Here is a 17,486-nt window from a genome sequence, read left to right as displayed (position 1 = left end):
TTCTACCAAATGTATTTTTTAAACCAGGCAAATCCAGCTGCTGCAGGTTACAGAGGTGTTACAAACAAGCTTCACAGTGAACGGCGATGCTGGAATCTGTGTCAGAAGTGTCGGAAATGCTGAAGTCCAGCACTGAAAGGCATTCTTGTCCAGTGATGTGGCCGACTATCACAGGTGGGGTCGCAGGCATGGAAACGGGTTGCTCAAAGCAATGTGCATCGATTTGACTGGAAGAGAACCAAGGAAAAAGAAGGCTCGGACGTGACCCAAAGGCTGCAGCAGGGGTAGCCTAGATTTGAGTCCACTCCAGACCACTTCCTGCATGTCATCCCCCCGCCACCCGCTCCTTCTCCCTGCTTTCCTGTCTGCGCTCTACACTTTGCTGTCAAATAAAGACTGTAAACCTTGTAAGCCATCCTATTCTCCAACAGCTTTGCTGACCTGTGTAGCTCTCTGACAGAAGCCACTCAAGCCCAGCAAAATGATGAAGAAGGATTGAACAGTTCTAGATTTATGATCTTTATCGAAAACAATGCATTCAGATTTTGTGAACACCATCAATGCAACTGGTAACGAAACTCTAGTTATTTCGACACACATCCAATAACATTGCTGCACTGATTTCCACAAGCATGATGGTTGAAGGTGTTGAGCTTTAACCGGCAGACGTGGAGAGGCAATAGGAAGGCAGGAGAGCCAGCTCTAATGAGGATTGATTGTGCGTCTGGAAGCAGAGGTGGCTCTCTGAGCTCGACTCCACTGCCTAGCTATACTTGCTCCACTCTTTTCCACAGTGGCAGGCCATAATTAGACAGAAAGCAGGGACAGATAAGAGAGAAAACTGAGTAGGAGGATGTGGAGGCAGGAGGAGGAGGACAGCAACAAAAATGGTAGCATAGATGATAAGAGAGTATGGGGGGTAGGGGGGCTAGCTGATGGAGAAAACGGACGTGACGAAGAGGAGACAAAAGCAGGAGAGGGAGGCAGAGTAGGAGTGAAGGATGCCTGGTGTGTTTGTTCTCCAGCTCTGCACCAAGCTTAATGAGATTAGTCTGGCAGGGAAAAAATGCCACACTGGGGAATTCAGGTCACATGAAAATAGGCTAGCTAGACGTCTGCCTGGCCTTGTGTGTATGTTTGTCAAGTGGATGAGATTAAGAGGTCCACGGTCTGGTTGAAACCCAGACAGGATTTAAATATCTTGGCGGCGACTCCTCTTCCACTTCCCACTCTGTCCTTTTGCACTTTTTTTCTCTTCAAACTGCATCCTCAGCCAGAAAAAACAAACAAAAAAACCCCCCAAAAAACACTTGACATGTGTTTGTTTGACAGCATATTCTTCCTACCTCTCCCTCCTCTTTTTGCCTTATTCTCTCTTAGTCATACATCGTTTTCCAACCTTGTGCCTTGTCGTTTGGTCACAGCCACTCATGCCGCTATTTCTCGTCTTCTCTCCACCCAGGAAAACATAGGTGAGTCATATCATTAGCCTCAATGATCCCGTCCTGTTTTACTTGCATCACCATTCACAGAAACCCTATTGGAAAGCAAAGCGTTTATATGCACCCTTCACCCTTCCCCAACTCTGTGCAATTCTGCTGTTAATTCTTAAACATACCGAGTGTAAATGTGTCGCATCTGCAGGCGTGGTGACCTCTGCTGTGTCTGACAACTGACAGTTTGTAGATGCAAGCAGTGACTAGAAAGCCAGAGCCCGTCCTTTCTATCATACCCACACATGTTTTTAAGCGAGCGTTTGTGAGTGCGGACAGGGTGTTTAGAGACATAGACATGAAAATCCCTGTAAAGTAGGAGCTGGCATCATTAAACCAATAGCTTAGTGATTCCCTGGCCGGCCCTGCTGCTCACTGTAGGCTGTTGCACGGCAGACAAACCAGACATATTAAGAAAGAGCACTGATGAAGACAAGGGCATGAGGATACAAACAGAAAGAGTGAAAAGCCACACCTACAGGTTGAATAAAGCACAGTGGAGGAAAAGGATGAAGAGTTGGAAAAAAAGCCACGTGGACAGACAGAGAGGGTCAGACTGGCTGAGCAGCAGCAGCAGCCTGCCCTTGTCTTTTGGGAGCTTTTTTTTTTTTTTTTTTTTTTAAATAGGTCATTGTCTGACCCGCATTATGGTACCACAGCCATGTCATAATCACACCATTTTGAAGAGCATTGTGCTCAGGTCAGCTTCTCATTACCCCATAGCTTCACATACCCACAAAACATCCTTTGTTGGATGCACACAGAGAAAAAGAGAAAAAAGTGTGTGTGTGGCGACAAAGTTGGACCCTAAAGAAAAACAGCAGCATCAACACAATGTGATTATGCTGGATGCTCTCTGCATCACCGTCTCGTGTGTGACGGCAGGATCCCGTGTATTGGCGTCCATATACCTTATCCTGATTAAATAGGCACACTACTTTTCTGAGACTTGGCTAGCGCTAACAGCGGGGCGGCTTGGGTGGGGAATGAAGGCAGTACTGTGGGTCATGTGGGTCATGACGTGAGTGATAATGATAAAAAAAAAAGATGACGCCAACTGCTGCAACAGCACTCTGGGAGATAGGTAGGCAGTGCTAATTGATCTGCTACGAGCTGTGCTCTGTTTTGCTGTGCCTCGATCGCGAAAGGACCACGATGCAGCAGGGCTGCCCTAATTACCATTTGGAAGCAGCGGATCATTAGGACCCCAGAGCACCTGCTGCCTGCAGGGGTGGCAGTCCTACTGCCTGAGAATAGCAGCTGAAAGAGGCAGTGATAGATGACAAAAGAGAAGAGGATGGCACATATATGGAGAGACGGGCTAACAGAATAATAGTAAACTAATAACTGGGCCTAACACCGTTGTTACTGGGCAGGTGAGGGGGTGAGGGAGGGGTAACTCCTGAAAGATCAGAGACCAAATTGTGGAGTCAGTGTGTAAGCTAACTCTCACCTCTCAGCAGGAAAGCACCTTAATGAGAGGAATGCAAGGAAACAGATTTATGAGACAGAGAAGAGAAGATAATGAGCTACTTATTGCATGGCAGAGAGGTTAAGAGGTTACTTGTTACATGTGATTAGTTTATTCTATGTTCAATTTCACTAGAGGCTTAGCTACTCAGCCTGGAGCCTGAAGTTGAGTTCATTTGGAGCAGTTAAAGACCACCACTCTAAAAGATCTCATTTATCTTGGTCTCCTATAGGCAAACTCTTAATTGGAGTTCAGTTAAAAAAAAAATATGCTGGTGTCCTACGTTTATATTTCCTTAAACTATGACACAACCCAGCTCATGCTAAGATGATTTTAAGAAGTCCATCCGAGTAACAGATTTGGAACTTAAAGATTCGCATGAGGAAGTCCTCTCGAAAATGAGCAACATATATTTATTCTATCTTTCATAACTTTCCAGGAATGTACACTTGATTAATTGGCCTATAAAAGATCAGCAAATAGTACTGATAGTTTACTTAGTTGTTGTTAGATTGAAATAATCTGTTATAATCTGTTCTGGATTTATAGAAGAGTGCTCAGATCTTTGTTTGTATGTGTGACTTACACATATGGTGACAAACAACCTTGTGATGAACTGCTGAATTTTATTTTATTTTATTTTATTTTATTTGATAGTTTTCATTTATTTTTGCTACCTGGTTTTAATTGAGTAATTTTTGTAACTGTGAGACACTTGCTGCTGCCCATCTTGGCCAGGTCTCTCTTGTAAAATAGGTTTTTAATCTCAATGGTGATCTTCCTGGTTAAATTTAAAAAAAAAAAAAAAAGGCCTTTTCTTGTTTTAATCGAACTATAACACCTGTCTGAATAAAGCCTTATAAACAGCAGAATGCATTTCATAACATGGGGCGGTGGGGAGGTCTTTATCAGCAGGAAAAGCTGTAAAACCTATAAAAATACAGTTTAAAAAATATCAAGTTTTCCCGTCACATTAGCCAAAGTGATTAAGTGGTCTGGATTGGAGTCGTCACTGAGCTGGGATTCTGAATTGAAAGTAAGAAACAATCATCTATGTTTAACCCGTCTCATCTGGTCAACTTTAAGCTCGAGTGTGCTGTGTGGTTTAAGGTTGCTAGGATGTGAAGAGGTCTCACTTTCTCAGTCTTCTCCCTGGTGCAACAATTTATAACGTGAGAGTCCTCTGTGACCTCATCATCTTATTACCAGTTTATAAATAATCCTTTGGGGTCAACCTTTGCTGATAGCAGCATGCCTGAACTAGTGTAATAAATGGTTCATGAATTGTCTTTTTTGTGTGCAACAATACTGTGCAAAAGTCTTGAACCACCCTTTCATTTCTTTATGTTTTGCTGGGAAAAAGAGAAATAAGTACAGTGATTTTTTCAAACATGTACACACACATGGAAATACAGTTTAAAAGAAAAAAACTGAGTTTGTGCAATTCTAACAAGCTTAAAAGTCAGTATAAATAAGCTCCTATGACCGTCTTTAATCTTCAACACAGCCTGAACTCTTTTAGACAAGCTTTCTTCTAATTTGTAGACACTTCCTGTTTTACCTCCTCCACACATACTAAAAATGATTTGAAGCAAAAAGCTGAAATTTGGATGAATGATGCTGCAGATTTTCAGTTTTCAGAGCTGAACTATTGCTCATTAACACTTTAAAAATGATGACAGCCCGGCTACAATATAAAGAAATGAGGGGTGACGTTTGAACAGTATTGTATATAAGCTTGTAACTTTTATTGTGTGTTAATTCAATTTTAATATTAATGTTTATGAATACTAATTGACTAAAGTAACACCCTAAAATATGAAACTACACATTTTCATCCCTTTGTTTACATTCGGGCTACAAATCTTTTTCCATCTACACGTGAACTATGTTTGAATCATCAAACAACCTACAACACACTTAACGCAGTAGAACATCGTAAACAAGCGAATAAAAAAAGAAAATGTGCAGTGAGGCCACTTCAAATAAACTAAACAATAACTGTCAGCACAAACATTAATGCTGCTTGACTGATTACAACTACTCACTCACATAAACATCGCAGACTGTATAATAGCTTGCTTCAGAAGCACAATTTCTAGTTAACAGCTTGCATCACTGAATGATTCTGGACTTTGCACAAAAAAAAATCATTTTGTAGCTTCCTAAGAAATCCGCACATTCCTGAAAGCCCTGATAATAAACAGAAGGCATAATGTTTATTATCTGTTGATATATCCCCGGGCTCTGCTTTCCTCTTAAACAAGAGGAATGGTGCTACAAAGCTAATGCATGTGTCTACTCCAGCTATTAAAAAGAGATCACAGAATGTGACTCAACCAGGACACATAAACACATAGACAGGGTGGTCCACCATGCTCCTGGCAGTGTCTGTGCGCATGTAAGTGTGTGTGTGTGTGTGTGTGTGTGTGTGTGTGTGTGTGTGTGTGTGTGTGTGTGTGCGCTTGTAGTCTTTTCCCAGAAATGTACAACAGTAAACAGACTAAGAGGCAGGGAAGTAACATTACCATTACTGGCTGGGAGCATAAACAGTGACAAACAATGCAACACATACTTCCATCTTTTTATGTTTGTTTGCATGTACAACCGCAAACTGCATGTCCTCGGCATATCTCAGTGGATGAGACAGGAAAATAAGAATAAAAATGCAGACTCAGAGGTAACCATAGGATCCCACGAGAGATGCCCTTCTTGGTCTGGGAGCCTCTGGATGTTCCCCCCGGGGGTGGGGGTGGGGGCTCAAGGGCCCCAACCCCTCGCTCTGTCTTCCCTGATACTAACCAGACGCAGCCGCGCAAACACATTCAGGGACAGGGGGCATGTTCTGTGTGTGTATATACCAGAGAGAGAGACAGCAACCAAGAGGCAGACATCTACAGGGAGAAGGGGGGTACAGAAGAGGAGACGGAGGGAAAGATGAGACATTAACACAGAAGCAGACTGCACCCAGCTTTAACTCTCAGCTTAGGGCAGTTTGACAACGTTTTCATATCCGCCTCTCGGTCTCTCCCTCGTAAAGAGAGCGATTATACGTCCAGGACGATCCCACATTAAACAAACATTAGTTCTCTCTCCACAGCCAGGCTCGGCCAAATTGCATTGTTTCCAGATGCCTGTCACAAAAACACGCTTTAACCCACCCCAGGGCCCTCTCCTCCCCTTGTCAGCTCTCTCCTCTGTCTCTCCTTACAGCTACCTCAGCCTCCACACCTCCCCAAGTTAAGGCGAGGGTTTGTGAGTAACACCAGGGCAGGCTGCTTTCAATTACGCCGCCACATCCGCTACTACCGCAGGAGCAGATGAGAGCCGGCGATGGAGGAAACAAAGGAGCCGGCATAATGAGACAGCAGCCCTTCCTTCAGATGTCACATCTCTCAAAACCAATGACGGGCTTTAGCTGGCGTGTAAGGTCATGTTAAGTGGCCAGACATGGAAAATTAGGAAGGAATTTCAACTTAACATTAAAACTATTAAAAGAAAAAATGGCTATACTTTATACTTGTTCATATACAATTTAAGGCCTCAGAGCAGCTTTGTGTCAGTTTCATATATTATTTTCTGCATAAACCAATGTGAAGCCTAAACCTGGGCATAATGAGTATCTTAGGGATGCTTAGGTGTTGCTCTGACAAAAATCAGCTACTTACAGCGACTACTTTCTGAGATTTTATTAACAAGTTGCTAACAAGCAGCAAACTGCTGCTCATCGGGTCTACATTTTAAACTCCCCATCTATGCCAACCTCAAATCAAAGAGAATTAACAATAAAAAAAAAGCTCTAGCAGTGCAGAGCCTAAAGGTATATTTACATTTCAGAGACCCCTCATTATTCTGTTTCTGCTCTATACAGCTGTACAACAGTGCTTTAAGCTAAATGCCACCTTCAGCATGTAAACAAGCTAAGCTGGCATGATGCAGACCATGTTAAACATTTTAGTTTAGCATACTAGCATTTACCGACAGGCACGAGAATAGACTGATGGGAATGTCCTTCCTTTTGCTTGGTAATAAAAGACCCAATAGCACACTCAATCCAACACTTTAAATCTTACTCACAAATGCCAACATTTTGGAGGGAAACAACAAGCCAAGGAGTCTGAAAATAAGAACATGGTAAGCCATACACTATTACTTGGCATATGTTTGTCAAAAGACAGCCCATGGAGCTTCCGTCTGATAAGTAGACAATACTCAGTGTGGCACATATCCAAAGTTACATGGCAATATGTGAAGAAATAAATAAACAGACGCTACTAAAGTTGCTTTAATTTCTGAAAACACATTGTCAAACATCTGCTTTTCAATTTCACCTGTGCTACTTGAAGGTGAAAGAGAGATGTAAGACAACAGCAGGCTGGAAAGCCCTTCTTTCCAACAAATCTCCTCCACTGCTCAAAAACACCTATGACTAAGATATTCACCACTCAAAACAAGGGGAAGGCTAATTGTGTAGTTTTGTTCGAGCTTGTGCTCAAGACAAAATTTCACTCGACTTATGTCTCACCTCGAGTGTGTATATATATATGTGTGTGTGTCCAAATATACAACATGTTCCCTTTCGTTACAGCACACTGTGTGGACACGGAGACGTGGATAGTAGACATGGGAACCAATGCCACAGCCAGTTAGTATAGTCTAAGCTCAAGGATAACGACAATATCAGAAAAGCTGACCAGTTCTGTCTTTAAAGTCTATGACCCAGAGAATGTGTCAGACACTTCAAGGAAAACACTCATTCAAAATTCCCATGAAATAATCGAGCTGAAAATCTGCCATGTACCCTTGAGCACTAAAGTGAGTCTCTATCAAAAGAGTGCTGTTGTGTAGATGACCTTATTTTTTGACCTCGTACTCCCATGCATGAGCATGTCTTTGACTTTTTTGAATTTTTCGCTTCTATTATATTAACTTTAAGGCCATTTTCTCATAACCGCTGTACTCACAATTTTTTTCTTTTTTTAAGAAAATGCAATCGTGGCAAACCGATCTCTTTATTTCTCCATTTGATTTTCAGTCATATAAAATGTCCACTTATGCATGTTTGTAAATAAAAAAAGAGCATTACAATAGACCCTGAAGGAAGGAGGCATCCAAACAAGGGTGGATAATTATGCTTTATACATGTGTGTTACATACTGTAGATGTCTGCTTGTAAAGGGGCCTCATCAGACAGTCACTACACGGTTGAAGAAGCACTCACATACGCTCATGTTTCCTCAACACCTTAGGGTATTTATGGGGACCTTGTCCAAACTCGCACTAACAAACACACACACACACACACAAATGTGTTTGCATACGCACGCTTATCTAGGACCAAGCAAATCTAATGAGACAGCCAGACCAAAAGGCAGACAAACATACCCGAGGGCAGCGGCGTCTACATGCAAATACAGACGACATATGTTTGTCAATAGCCAACAAAATGCTCTCGTCAGGTGTGACTGTCATATCAACATATTTAAAAAGACAAATTTGCTGTCAGTCAATACCGTATTTAATTTTTTTAAACTGTCTGTTTTGTTGTTTTTCTGTCAAAAGAATAATGTGCAAAATAACTAGCTAGCTAGTTACTGCCTTTCTTTTCGCTTTGTTCCACAGAAACTGTAAAGTTGCTTTATGGTGCTGGATTATGCCAAATCATTCTTTATTTTTAACCAGTCGTGTCTACGTTGTTTTATAAATGTTCAACGCCTCAAAAACATCAGGTGGAATTAGACAAAAAAAATAAAAATAAAAAAATAAAATCTGGAACACAGAAATACATCAAATAAAACCAACTCAAGTGTAGAAGTAGCCAATGCTCTTGTTTGTATTCATTTAAAACGTAATTATTAAAACTCAAAGGCTATGATAATGCTCATTTTTCACCATTATTGAATGTTAAGATCAAACGGTCAGTGGAGTCATTTTGATGATTAATCGGACTGATCAGAACATAACAGTCCAACATTTGTTAACACTTATTTGCTTTCTTGCCAAGATTTAAATGAGAAAATGAGGACCACTCATCTCTGCAGGCTAAAACAGCCAGCGTACAGTTAGCTTGGGCAATAACCAAGAAATAATTAACATATTATTATTGTGTTCCTTTAATGCGCGGAACAACCACAGAGTAAAAGAAATGCCATCCTTTGGTTTTATGGGCATCAGGAGTAATTTATGGATGTTTAGCGCATCCATGCTAAGCCCTCAGTCTAAGGAGAATATTCACCACTGCAGTAAAAGCTCTCTGCCTGGTTCCTGGTTCCACGTTTCAATAAATTCAAGTTTTACTTTGAAGATGAACAGTCCCCATTTTGTGTCACACTTTTCACAGTTTCACTACCACTTAGCAAGCAGTCGCCAAGCGTTTGCAGACACGTTGACATGTTCTTTACTGCTGCAGCACTGCATAACTCTTTACAACCAGTTTCACTTAGCAACTTCCACCGGCATCCCCTCACCAACCAGTTAAGGACTACACACAGTTACATAGCAACCGGTGATTGCCTATTTTCTAAATTTCTTTAAAAAATAGATAACTTGCGTCCTTTGGAAAGACTTATTTATCATTGACTTGAAAAAAACAAAATAAAAATCAGCTGTTTTTTAAAACTAAAGGATGCAAATATGCTGCTTTAAATGCAAACCGATCAACTCAGCTAAACTGCCACGGATGCCCACATCTAATTACTATTCACAGTCCAAGCAGAGACATAATTTGGCAAATATGATTAAACTTAGTGCAGACTGGGACCGACTGTTTGTGTTTGTAAGTTTTACTCACATAGTCTGGCAACGCTGCGCTCTCTCCTTGTCTGCCTCTCAGAGACTGTGTTGCCTGCTCCAAAACCTTGTTGTGCTTTTTGGAAAGCAAAGCAAACAAACTGCAGGGGAGACACAGAGACACGGAAAAGGAATGAGTGTGCCTGTGACAGATGAATAACAAAACAACTCAAGTGGCATTTTATACTTAACAATGACCTTTCATTACCTCTGCTAAGAACAGAAACTTCTATTCAGAACAGTTTATTAATTTAAAAGCAGACCTGCTTGATTTGTAAATGAAGTCTTTTAAAATGAATGAATATTATTTCATATTTCATCACACAGGGAACTACCAGGAGATTCATTTAACCACAACTCATGTTTTCTTTTCTAAATGCGACATTTTATTTGTGTACATCTCTACATGGAAATGGGCGTCCCCCTTTTAGCCTGACATGTCTGCCTCTTATTTTATGCGTTTGTCTAAACCGCTGCTGTTATGGGACCGCATGATGGCACGACACAGACAAACATCAGTCTGCTTGACTGCACCTGGGGTGTAGTAACAGTTTGGGTCAATGCATGCACAGACCCACAGAGAGTAACCATTACTGCTCTGCTCATGCAACAGTAAACTCATTCATAGCTGAAAAGAGACAATATTCTAAAATGCATTTTTTAAGAGGCATCCTGCTGATTATCAGTGTTATTAAAAGTATTAGTTTTGGTTGTGAATTGGAGATGGACCCTCTGTCTCTCATACTGGGCCTCCCCAGCCGGCGATTAATATCCAAGAATAATAGGAGATTGTACTGTGTTCTCACCTATGCGGCAAGGAAGAATATACTACTCCAATGGATTTATGAAAAAGTACCAACTATTAAAGGTTGGCAAAGAGTAGTGTTGGATTTAGTGCCACTGGAATATCTTACATGTATACTGCATTCAAAAACAGATCAATTCTTTAAGGTGTGGGAACCATACTTGAACTATGTGGAACCTGATGTTTCTAATATTATGTTACAAGGATTCTCTTGAGTGTTTAAACTGTAATGGAACTGAGCTGTTTTTTTGTTTTTGTTTTTTTGTGTTTAGTTATCAGTTTGTTGTTTGTTTTATGTGTGTTTGTCTGTTTGTTTATTTTTTGGTTTTGAATTGTACACTGTATTATGTTATGTAATTATGTACTATTTGTGAAAATAAAAAGTTAAAAAGAAAAAAAGTATTAGTGACCTTATCTTGTAATTACAACTTTGTAATCTCCTCTGTGGGTGCTCAGGGGTGCTAAATCTTTAATTTGTGTGTTAATCAAGAAGATTTTAAAAAAAATCTGAATAAATTAAAATCAATGACATCAACAAGCTAAAGAGGCACAAACAGAGCTCTGATAAGCCCTTGGAGCTACAACTACCCACCTGTCAGCACAGCACAGCACAGCGCACACATGCACACTCACACTCTAAATCCCCTAGCACTCATTATCCGGGATAATTGGTGAAACAGAGCTATGTGAGCAGCTACACGGAGGTCTACTTATCATCTTCAGACCTAAAGTCAAAGCCTCTATTAGCCACAACTACTCAAGGACCTCTTGTACTATCTACGCTCGTTTCCCACCACATTTTAAACGAGAGACCACCGAGTGAGCTCCACCTGGGACGGTGCCCACAATAACACACTGTCACAAGCTGGCCTGTCTCATCAGTGACACAAAAGATTTCAACAGTACTGGCATGATCCCCAAATCAGTTATGAGGCCGAAGTAATGACAGACACACTAAAGACCTAAAGACGTCCTGTTCCCAGCACTGCAGAGGTTTCGTTATGGACACACACTGTGCTCGATTGTGATTAAACATTTGTATATATGACACAGCGTTCATTTTAAATACCCATCTGGAGGCTTGGATTCTTTTCTAAATCTAAAATTGAAATGTAGGAACGCTCATTTATAGTTTCACCATTTTATTTTAGGGCTTTATTAAAATCAGCTCATATGGTTTCAAAATAAACACAGTAAACATTTTCCTCATGCCTTTATGGTCTCAGTCACTTGTTTATTTCATACAACATGATGCTCATTTGGTATACGCATCCTCAGGACCTTCTATCACTGTGCCATTGAGAGCATCCTCACTGGATGCATCACCACCTGGTATGGCAACAGCACCGCCTACAACTGCAAAGCTCTCCAGCGAGTAGTGCGGTGCTCTGAACGGATAATTGGAGGTGAGCTTCCCTCCCTCCAAGACATCTACAGGAAGCGGTGCCTGAGGAAAGCGGGGAGGATCATCAAGGACTCCAGTCACCCCAGCCATAAACTGTTCAGACTGCTTCCATCAGGAAGGAGGTTCTGCAGCATCCGGTCCCGTACCAGCAGACTGAGAGACAGCTTCTTCCACCAGGCCATCAGACTGCTGAACACGTCATAGACACCTCAGCTTCACTACTGGAACTTCAACATTATGCACTCCATACTGTATATAAATGCCACTTGTTTTGCACATATTCAACTCTGTATATTTTATATATTTTATTATTATTATTATTATTTTATTTTATTTTTTTACTATTTAATTTGTAAAAATGTGTATACACACACACACACACACACACACACACACGTAGGAAAATATTTAGTATACACATCCAGAAATGCATACACTATTATATATTGTACATATATTTATTAGTTTCAGGTTGGCCATTCTTGTATTTTGCTCGTTTGTGTTGTTGTGTTTGCACATCTCTGTTGCTTGTGGGGCTCGCACACAAGAATTTCACTCGCATGTGCTGTGCCAGTGTGCCTGCACATGTGATGTGACAATAAAAAGTGATTTGATTTGATTTGATTTGATTTGATACAGTGGTGCCTTGTTTATCACAATAGTTACGTTCCAAAAATAACCCGCGATAGGTGAAATCCACAAAGTAGCCAACTTTATTTTTTACAGTTATTATAAATGTTTTATGGCTGTAAAATCCCTCACTACACACTTTATACACTTTTCTCCGACAGGCTCGAACACACTTTTCCACACGTTTAAACCTTCATAGAAAAATAAGTCCAGTATCATAGAATGAAAGCAAAGGCACCCGCGGTTGCCTTTGACGGTGCAAAATGTTTTTGGCTAGCAATGGAAGACTTATGTAAATTTGACAAGCTGAACGCATTCTGTACTGTACAGAAGACTCGGCACGAGATTGACTGACAATGGTCTACAGCCAACCAGAAGGCAGAACACAATGTGCTGTAAAATTCTGTTACATTCTGGCACACACCTTGTTGCATAACAATCCACAAACCTTTCACAGCAGAGATAAAAGTAAAACCTTTCCCCCAAATTTAAAATATGAATAAAATGAGCGTGGATCGCTTTTAAAATGACAACAAATTTAGCTGTACTGGTTTATTTAGACACAATTCCAGCTTCTTATTTGTGAATATTAAATCTCATGTATACATTTTTTAAATAAACAAAACAATGAATTGATTAATATTATAAAACAACTGGCAGATTGAAGATGCTCATTACCTGCAGCATTACAGTGACCTAAATTGCATTTGTTGAGTCTGCCGACACACGAGCAGGGATAGAGGAACAATTTGGCAGAAAGGAAATATTGATGGAGAGCAGGGAAAACGTTAAATTAGTAAGGAAAGATGTGTGGGGGTTGTGGTTAGGGCAAATCAACCCACTGCCGCCTTAAAATAAACAGCACCAGCCGCGATTCTCTCAGAGAGTCAATTATGGAGCAGAGTTCAGCGCTGCCACTCTGACATTAGGAAATTCCTGGCAGGAAATTCCCTTTATCTAGCAGCCAGCCAGTTTAGCCCAGCCCGAGCCATCGCAGTCATCACCATTATCATTATCATCAGACATGGAGTCGGTTCTTCTACATCACTTCTGGACAGACACGTAGAAATACAGAGACGCTGTTCCTCTCTGACTCAAAACACCAAAGTCACAGATATGGATAGAGACACAGGCAGGGAGATAAGACGATCCTTGAGTGTGCGTGAGTCTGTGCACGTCTTAAGGGAAGGAAACATTCCCTTTCTGTTGTCTGCAGTTAACAGACAAGAATGACTTGATATCTGTATCTGTGTGTGTGGTTTGGACCCCATCCTCTTCTTCTGTCTCCACATGGGCCAAACACTTTCCCCTTAATTTCCCCCTTCTTACATAACGATGTCATTTGCACAATCTTACCACTCACTAAATAATCTATTTTTTTTAGCCTCTTTTGCTGCAACTACTGTCAAGTTACTATAATGACAAATATTATGTGCTGCCTCAACATGAATCTGCAAAAAAAATCTACTGAGTGTTGTGCGAACGTGCTTTTTTTCTGCTTTTCAATCATCTCATACAAGTATTCTACAGACATCTCATCATCTGTCATGCCCCACTTGCTTTATTATTTGTACACCTTAGTTAATTGCTTACCTTATGATCCGCTGGGCAGCGTACTGGTGGAGACATCGAAACTGTGCTGACATGTTGGCGAGTGCAGCGAGACAGTTGGTGTGCAGGTATTTATCCTGGAGAAGACGCACACACAAGCAAGCAGACAATACTGGCATAAAGATCAAACTGAAAATTGCTTTTAACTCAAACACTCCAATCATGCCAAATGCCATGTGTGTTAAAATACATAATAAGTACTGTGAAAAAGTCTAAACCCACCCCGACTGCATCATGTTTTGCCAGGAAAATGGGAAATAAGTGCAGCGATTTACTGCAATATGTGCAAGAATACATGGAAAAACATTATGTAAAACATTTGTATTTAGCTTGTAAGTCAATATTTGTTATTCTTATTAACCTTATCCTGAACCCCCTCAGGCAAGTTTTCTTGTAATTTTGTTAACTAGTCTTCAGGCTTCTTGAAGGTTTGCCCTTCAGCTTTGGCTTTTTCACAGCCAAAGCTGTTCTTTGGGTGTTAGCTACCTTTTGGTATGTCAGGCATGATTTTACTGAATTGGCAGCGTGTGTGTTTCAGTAAAATGTATCTATAATATCTGTCTTATAAAGTCTTATTAGGGCAAAATATATTTCACAATATTAACAAATGATTAAACTTCTTATAGAAAACGACTGCCTGGTTTTTTTTAATTTAATATGAAGCAGCATTTGGGATGACATACCAATACTAGAAAACTATTGCCCACTACATCATCTGAGCTGGGAATGCACTGAACATCAGGTCTGTGTTAGGACTGAATTTGCAATGACAGACAGTAAGAAAAAATGATGCAATACATATTTCAGTAAACCACAGCCTAATTTTGGGTAAAGACATTATGATCTCTGATTCCTTGTATCCCCGCCAGCACTGGGGAATTAGATGAAAAGTTAGTGTAAGGTCAGCTATTGAAACTGCACCAAATAATCATTTCAGGGACTGAGAATAATGTGCTAAGCTCTGAATGCACAACTATGTAAAATGTGACATCAAGAGAAAGGGAAAGTACATTTAGACTGAGAAACATTTTGCATGACAATTTTCACAAAGGGAAACAATCTGAAATACAAAGTATACGGTATAACACCTCATTAATGTCACATCCTTGTGCTCTTTCTCTCATTTGCTTCGATGAACAGGGGTCTCATTTAAAAAAAAAAAAAATTAATTGAATTTTTTTTTTTCAAAAAAAAAAAGTCTTTTGCACAGGACTGTAACATATGCCTCTTTCACAAATGTACAAACGTCTTCATCACCGTGTGTTAATTTTACCCTTGTCCGGGTCATGTTGAACTGGATGGTGCGAATCACCACCAGGATGAGCAAACTGCCGAGAGAAATCTCTGTTAGCGATCTCTCTGTGTACCATGTGACGTTCTTTAATATCTGTGAGATGGAGAGGGACAGAAGTTAGACGAACCAGGTGAAAAACGTCAGGAATCATTGACTATTACCACCAAGAGAGACGGTTAACAGCTGAGACGTAAAGTGCGTCTACCTACCACCTCATGGATGGACCGGTTGAAAGCATCGTCCTCTGTCAGGATGAGGAGAATGATAAGGGCCATGTAGACGTGATGAGAATTTCTTTCCTCTACGTGGTAAAGGATCTCGAGTATGGGCAACACCTGAGACAAACAGCGGGAAAAGAAAAGGAGTCAAACATGTATTCGGGGTTGACATCTGCAAGGCTTCTGACTTTGTGTGGATTTCTCATGCCATGGCTGTATAAGAAGGACATGTTCAAGACTACGGCGGCACTAAGTCATTTTACTTTTGAGCTGGCCAACAGATGAGGTGTGAGCCACAGCTCTGAAAAACAACTCTAGTGACACTTCTTATTCTTCATGGATCATCTAACCAGAGACAAACCACACATACAAAACTGGGCAAAAATCCAAACAGTCTTGGAAAAGAAGCCATTAAACAGCTCAAAATTACCATAAAACATAATGTATACACATTCCAAAAAGGGGTTATTCACATTATTCTATTTAACCCAATTTACTAATAGTGCCAGAGGCGAACAAGTTAGCAGTTAGTAATAAACATACGCAGTAGCACTGTTAGCTCATTACACTGTCACGCAGCATTGCTTCATTGTTGAGCAAAGAGCCTAGCCTCAATAGTAGCCTCCCTACTTCTGAACGAGTTTCAAAATGTGACTGAAGATTAAATTTATGAGGATTTCCAAACAAGTCTTGGAAACAACCTCATAGAGTTCTTCTGTTGTGGTTTGTTCCTCGTCTTAGCTAACAAGGCAAAAAAAAGTTATACTACTTCCATGTTAAATCATTTGTAAATTGATCTGAGATGCCAAAGATTGATTTCCAGTCACTAAATATCTTTGAATTTATTATCTTATAAGGAACAGCTGGCACGGTCCCACGCAGAAAATCAACAGCAATCCCCGCACTAATCTCGCCTGTTCACCGAGCCACGGCATCGGTCCTGAATGACGAAACTTCACGGCCGTACTGAATGTGTGTGTGGAAGGACTGCATGATGTGTTTTATTAAGCAAGTGTGTTATTTGTTTCCAAAATGTCAGATTCAGATTCACTTCAATCCGACCCACCAGATTGTCCATGTCAGTTCTCGACAGCACGTACGTCCTCATGTTGGTGTTCTGGTGAAGCAGGGTGTACAGCAGTAACGTGGCCTGGTCGGAGCGCTGCTGCTCACACAGAGCAGTGTACAGACTGTTGAAATTGATCTGGAAAGTGTGAGGTTGCTCTACAGGCAGCGATGATGTGTCTGCATGGACAATGGTAAATATTATCAGGATTAGTATTCACTGCCTTCTTTCACATAACTCAAACAAACAACTGTCCCAAATATGTTTTGGAACATCATAAACATTATGTGACACAGCGCAGAAAAAGAGGCAGACCGAAAACAGTAAAAACCAAAATTCTGTTTGTAAGTATGTGCAGTTATATATTTATATAAAAACTATTAAGAGGAGGCGGCTAGTCTGTGATATTACTTTCACTCTGACCTAAATGTACACCTCTTGTACTGAAGTTTGTGTCCCAGTGGCAGGTGGGTAACACATTGGACTTAACACTTTGCCAATTGTCAGCAATTTACAACAACTAACCTGCGTTAGTAGTAAAATTTTTAATGAAATACATCCCTTTAGAGTGAAGGTTTAAGATTTTTAAGGATTTGAAGTGGGCCGTAGCACTCTTGACTTTGGGAATGTAAGCAATACAGAGAAAAGCATTTAGGAAAAAAACAAAACAACCAAAATAATGCACTCCAATATCACTCTGTTCT

At 40.5% G+C, this 17,486-nt stretch overlaps 1 protein-coding gene across 3 annotated transcripts in view; it reads right to left on the bottom strand.

Annotated features, from left to right (window-relative positions):
• Positions 1 to 17,486, bottom strand: part of dym (dymeclin) — a 60,494-nt gene that overhangs the window by 18,060 nt on the left and 24,948 nt on the right. For all 3 annotated transcript variants that reach the window (XM_080304193.1, XM_080304191.1, XM_080304192.1), the window contains exons 10-14: positions 16,783 to 16,961; positions 15,708 to 15,833; positions 15,478 to 15,591; positions 14,187 to 14,281; positions 9,755 to 9,854 (exon numbers count right to left, since the gene is read on the bottom strand). In XM_080304193.1, coding sequence (XP_080160319.1) covers positions 9,755 to 9,854; positions 14,187 to 14,281; positions 15,478 to 15,591; positions 15,708 to 15,833; positions 16,783 to 16,961 — 614 coding nt within the window. The remainder of the gene's footprint in view (positions 1 to 9,754; positions 9,855 to 14,186; positions 14,282 to 15,477; positions 15,592 to 15,707; positions 15,834 to 16,782; positions 16,962 to 17,486) is intronic.

Source organism: Astatotilapia calliptera, chromosome 7 (assembly GCF_964374335.1).
Source record: "Astatotilapia calliptera chromosome 7, fAstCal68.1, whole genome shotgun sequence".
Lineage (NCBI taxonomy): Eukaryota > Metazoa > Chordata > Actinopteri > Cichliformes > Cichlidae > Astatotilapia > Astatotilapia calliptera.
Note: the sequence above shows the minus strand (reverse complement) of the source record. Positions and strands in the feature narration are given on the sequence as shown.